Genomic DNA, 6,058 nt, shown 5'->3' with positions numbered 1-6,058 from the left:
TCGGAAACCTGACACTGATGAGGCCCAGCTATTGATTAATACAGACTTTATGCGTTGCCACTTTTTTGGAAAAAAAAATAGCAATGTTAGATACCCAGGCTCCATATTAAATATTCAAAACCTGTTCAATTTTTAATGGAAACTATTAGAAAATATCCCTTACCAAACTAAAAAACCACCTAAATGAGTCCTCGAATAAATTAGTCACACACTTAAAAAAAAAATACAATATAGAAAACATTTCGCTTTTGTTAGCAAAATTCACGAGGATATCAACTTTAGTAAGAGAAGAACTTTAAATTCTAAAATATATTTAAGTATTTGTAAGTACTTATTTTAATAATTGAGTTTTAAATGTTTAGATTATTTACATTATCCTTCAGTGACGATGACCACTTGTTTAGTTGATGCATCTGTTTTTAGATTGCTTTATTTTTGACCTAATTCGAGTGTTTCGCTAGTTAAAAATTCACCTACTTTAATAATAGATGGCGTTAGCAAATATAGTACAATTTTTAAGTATTGTAGATTATGTGTTTTTTAAAAAACATGTTAGGACAACTCCTTTGGGCAATAACTGTATAGTCATCCTGTACATAAATAGTTATAATCTCTATAAGTAAGTACCAGTTATTTTAACAATAGAATTTCTGTGAATTTCTCCATCAATCAGTTTCCAATACAGTTCACAGAAAGGTTGCAACTAACTTATTAGCATTGTTGAAAAAGACTCACATGTCCTATTAAGTAAACAATCTTTTAATTACTTTTTGTGTGAAGATAAAACCTTAAAGAATGTTTTTTTTATTTGTTTTAATTTATTTCAACACATTTTTTTTCTATTTACATAAAAATCATTAAAAGTTTGTTTACGTAATAGATTTTAAATATGTTAGCTAGCAAAATTGTCAGTCAAATACTTAAAAAATAAGTAAATCATACGAATGTTTTGAGACAGTCTCAAAGGTACATTATCTCCAAAAAGATATGTGAGGTTTGCTGGAGTAATATTTTTAAGAGGAAACAATGTACTGAGTCTACAAGAGTAGATCAAAACTTAGTTTTTGCTGAAAGTGAAACCCATGCGGGCTTGAACAATACTTTATTACTTATCTCCAGTGTCGCCTATTTTTACCTCTGAAATATTTTTGCCTTAAATTCTGATTGAAGTGTCTTATATTTTGCTCACGTCTGTAATTCTTCGCCACACCGTTCAGTTTAGGACGTTGTTTGTGTTTTTTCTTGCTAGGAGGCAATTCATTTTGTTTTTGCAATAGTTTAGGTAAGAAATCTTCTTCAGTTTCATTTTCGTAAATAAAAGCAGCAGTAGATATTAGAGTTTTGATATGAAGTGCCAACTTTGGATACACGGCCACTGCACAGTTTCTGTTGTGTTCAAAGGGGTCTTGCACACACATAACAGTGTCCAGTCTTATTGGCTTGTAATTCTTTGTCCCCACGTTTGTTTTATATAACGCGAATTCTGACGGAATTGTTTCAATTTTTGCAAAGTATTCTCTTTTTATCGGCCTTCCCAAATAAGGACAGATTATATCACTTTCGAACTCAAAAGAATTGTAATATTTAAAAAATTCCCCTAACAGTTCATACATTGATTTATTGTTCTCACTGTTAATGTAGTCCGGTGTACTAAAGGCAGAGTTCCAATTGTCAATATACATCTTTTCAACATTCTGCTGTAAATATTGTACCGAATGTAAGTTGTTGCACTGTTGCAGAAAAAATATAACGAGGAGGGTCAAGCAGTAGCTTGGCATAAGATTTGTGCCAGTCAAATTGTGTATTTTAGACCAATATTTGATGAGAACTGCCAATTTTAATGCTTTTTTATCAGAGTCCAATAGATATCTGATTAATTTACTGTTTTCCACTCCTCCTGGACTGTTGAAGTTGATGTCACAGTTAATTTGGCTTGGTACATGGTAAAACTGCACTATGGGCACTTTGGCGTGTACGATTGCGTAAGCGTTTTTGAATATATGGTTGTGCTGCATTAAAGTGTTCCTAGCTTTAATGACGAAGGACTTCTCTGGCGGGTACAGCCAACTCGGAAGCTCTATGTAGCAGTCCACATCACTGGTTTTGATACCCAGTCCGGTTACAACTGATCCAAAGCCCACAACACGAATACCTGTAATAATATTAACCATTTTCACTCTTTTTAGTACTCTGAAATACTGATAGAGAATATTTTAAATATATTAATTTAAAGGGTGCCAATGTAAAAGGCACTTTTATGTCTGTTTGTAGACTCTTAAATCAGTTGGGGAGTAATATTCTTAAAAATCATAATAGTAACCTCAATTGATTTAACTTCTCATTGAAGCTTTTCCCCAATTCAAAATCCTATAGGATGTTACACTATAAGAGTGTGCCAAATAAACATTGCTAGATGTTTCAGTGTTGGTAAATAAACTGTCCAATTTTTCTGGGCATGGCTGAGGTTAAACTGGGTTTTCCCACTAGTGTATTTATGGAGATGTCCTTACAATCTAACACCACTCCCAGAAAAATTGGAAATCTCCACTTTTAGTTGTACTTCATTTATCATTGTATTTCTAAATTTGTTTTACTTAAATAATAATTGGTATAATAAATTGGAAGGAATGAACTGTGAAGGAAAACATTGGGAGGAAACCTGCATACCTGAGAGTTCTCCATAATGTTCTCAAAGGTGTGTGAAGTCAACCCTTCCGCTGGGCCAGTGTGGTAGACTATGGCCTTAACCCCTTCTCATAGTGTGAGGAGGGCCTGTAGTGGGCCAGTAATGGGTTGTTATGATGATGATGATGAAAATAAATTTTGTTCAACCTCATCTAGATTGTTTTGCATTCAACTGATTTGCCATCCCACCTTTTAAACCAGTCCTGTGTTGCTCTTGGGTTTACAGTCAGAGTAGCTGTAGCTGCGAAACAAATTTCTTGTATCACATTATAGTAGACAGATCATGGACATACCATTCCACACTGAGTTGAGAGTGTTAAACAAGTCTTGAAACAGCCAATCCAACCGTTCCACTTGCTCTCTGGTCATTCGGATATATTCCATGAGCTCTTGCACTTGCTCCTCAAAGTCTCCAGACAACCTTAGTTTAGATGTATCCAATATGTCCTCTGCAACAATATGATCAAAATATTAAATAACTAAAGAATAAAATATGTTGCTGTATTTACTGACAGATGTTTTCTTGGCCAGTGAAGCAATGCCCAGGTCGAATTTTCTTTTCAAACCAATTAGTGCAGCTGCGTAAGAGGAATTGGGTTATAAACACACAAATAGAAGAATTATTTAACTAGACGATTAAAATTTGTTTAATTAGAAGACTAAAATGGGTTTGCTTAGTGAGGGGTAAGCCAAACTCTCACTAAGCAAAACAACCTGACACTTGTTTTTTAACATTTAGTTTACAGATAAATTGGTTGGACTTTAAAGCTATATATAGGTATATTTTTATTATTGATTCAAGCCAATTAGGTTCTTGCCAACAAGTAAGCAAATTCAAATAAATCTTTTTTCATGTGTTGTGGCCTATCACAGTAACTTATGAAGCATTCATATACATATGTTTACATAATTGTAAGGGGATGATAACTTTGTTTGCCAACTTAAACCTGAAGCTACGAGGGTTCCTAACACATCCTAGTCTAAGAATAGCCCACAACAAACTTAGCTGGATAATTTTTTTGTTATCACCATCTCACAGTAATATTAAGCTATGAATTCACACAAAAGCTTTGTTTAAGTAATCCTTAACATTATAATAGGATTTTTCTGAAAGCTTACGTTTTATATAAACTTTGAACTTATTGAGAGACATCTCAAAGATATAATTCGGTAATTGGTTATAAAATAATATAATATTGCCCTTGAATGAATTAGCAATTTTATGTATCTATTAAACTACATAAAGAGTTTATTTTTGCTTCTAATATTTATAGTGTTGCAGTACACTTTTATTAATTTTTATGGACATAAATTGAATTTTCAAATATGTACTGACTATGCACCATCATTATTTGAACTTCCTCAAAATTATCCTTTAATGACTCTTGTGCCCATTTTATATATTGCAGGAACTGCAGGACGAAAATAGAATCTATATCAGCAGCATTACCCCATAATACAATACCATAGGACATAATGCTGTGAAAATAACTAAAATACACAAGCTAGCAATTTCTATGTCTCGTCATATGACGAATTTAACCGCGTATGCTGCAGAACTCAGTCTGTTTGCTTAATTATTTATATGTGGGCCCCATTGAAGTTTAGCAAAAAGATCCATGGTCTCTTTTTTGTCTCTTTTAAAAATCTCGGCAAGAGTTGAGAGACACTTGATTTTTCGCTCATTGGATATCTTCTAAGAAACATAAGAATCTTTCTTAGAAAGAAAATATGCACCCGTTGTGTGTTGTTTTCCAAGCATTCTCTATGGACTTCATCCTTCATTAGATTGTTATGGATTGTGAATAGGAGATAGATAATGAGTAACTAAATATAAACATCGTTAAGCACTGGAGATTTAACTGATTACTGATAAAATAAATTTTCTTACTTACCGTCAGATGCCATGATGTATGTTTACTACTTTACCACTTTATGTTTAATGTAAGCTCTTTCCACTTTTCATAAATATTTTATTTGAATTATCCAAAAGCATCACCAATCAATCATCAATAATAGTACAGTATTTCTATACTGTGCACAGCTGTGATTTGTTGCTGCAGTACACATGTGACAAAAAATAAGTGCTGTGGGTATCGGATTTATGTATAGGTTTAGCTAGTTTAAATCAATTTATTGTTGTTGCGATTGTTATGACGAAGATCCACAGTATACTAATACTTTTGAAGTTTCTGATTGGCTGTCACTAAACTTTTATTGGCTAAAATCATAATTATGGTTTCATAACTAAAATGCGATTCGAGAGAACGTTTTACAAGAAGTTGACACTTGATCTAAAAAGCTATTGAATCACAGACCACTAAATAAAATCTTTGGCACCATTTGACATCTTAGATGAATTGTCAGTGTCATCGATATTTATTTTTAATCTTTAAGACACTGGGTTCTAGCATTTATGACAATGACGTAGTATTATATTATCTGTGAAACTGACAATAGGCAAGCGGACACTAATTTCAAAAAAACATAATAAAATTGACGTAGACAGAGAAGTAAAGTTACTTCTAAAGTCTACGAAAATTTATATATATCGAATGTTTGCAACTTAAACGACTGTCCAATAAGTTTTTAGTAAAATAATATTTAATTATAATTTTAAATACACTTTAAAATAATCGTATTTTTTAATCAGTGGTTCCATCCCAACGAAATACGTTTACCTGAGCTTATATTGAAGCATCAAAAACCACTGTACTTTATCTTTTTAGAATGGTTTCTCGAACAAACGGTTAGTCACACCATACCATGTAGCAGTTGACAGTAATTATTTTGCCTCTTAAATGTTGTTCACCAAAAAATGGGAAAAAGTTTGTGAGCTAGCAACATTTCGCGGGTGTAACATGTAACGTGCGCGGGGCGTTGTCATTGTTTTTGGACACAATACACTGCTCACAATGATAGCAGAATGAGGAATCTGTATGTTCTTAATTCACTATAAAAATACAACAAAAAATAAATAGATCAAAAAACTACCAATTTTACTTTGCGATTTCAATGATTTTATCAATCAATTCGGGTTGTCTAGTTATTTTTGCCATCTCACAATACTTTTTCCTAGGTGAAAGGTCCCATATGTATGCTTTACAATGAATATGCAAAGTATTATTATTGAATAAGTAAGGCGTGAAAGTGTAACAAACATACATTCGCATATTTTATAAAATTAAATTAGTTATGATTCAAAAGGACTTATTATGTGAGGCCCTGGACGCTAGGTCGGAGGATGTTTTTGAAATAAAAAGCAACATCATAAATCATTAATAATAATTCCAAGATCTACATTTTTAAGTAAAAAAATATCCATTAAAATTATTATACATAATTAGCTTAACAAAATAATTAAACTATAATA

General features: G+C 32.3%; 1 protein-coding gene across 1 annotated transcript; it reads right to left on the bottom strand.

Annotated features, from left to right (window-relative positions):
- Positions 1-1,087: 1,087 nt before the first annotated feature.
- Positions 1,088-4,964, bottom strand: LOC120631665 (terminal uridylyltransferase Tailor-like). The gene is made up of 3 exons (XM_039901331.1): positions 4,581-4,964; positions 2,979-3,134; positions 1,088-2,152 (listed from the first exon to the last, which is right to left on the bottom strand). Exons 1-3 carry the CDS (start codon positions 4,591-4,593, stop codon positions 1,110-1,112), a joined length of 1,212 nt encoding a protein of 403 aa, XP_039757265.1. The 5' UTR covers positions 4,594-4,964; the 3' UTR covers positions 1,088-1,109.
- Between the last annotated feature and the right edge of the window lie 1,094 nt (positions 4,965-6,058).

The sequence above is a fragment of the Pararge aegeria genome, chromosome 18, assembly GCF_905163445.1.
Source record: "Pararge aegeria chromosome 18, ilParAegt1.1, whole genome shotgun sequence".
Lineage (NCBI taxonomy): Eukaryota > Metazoa > Arthropoda > Insecta > Lepidoptera > Nymphalidae > Pararge > Pararge aegeria.
Note: the sequence above shows the minus strand (reverse complement) of the source record. Positions and strands in the feature narration are given on the sequence as shown.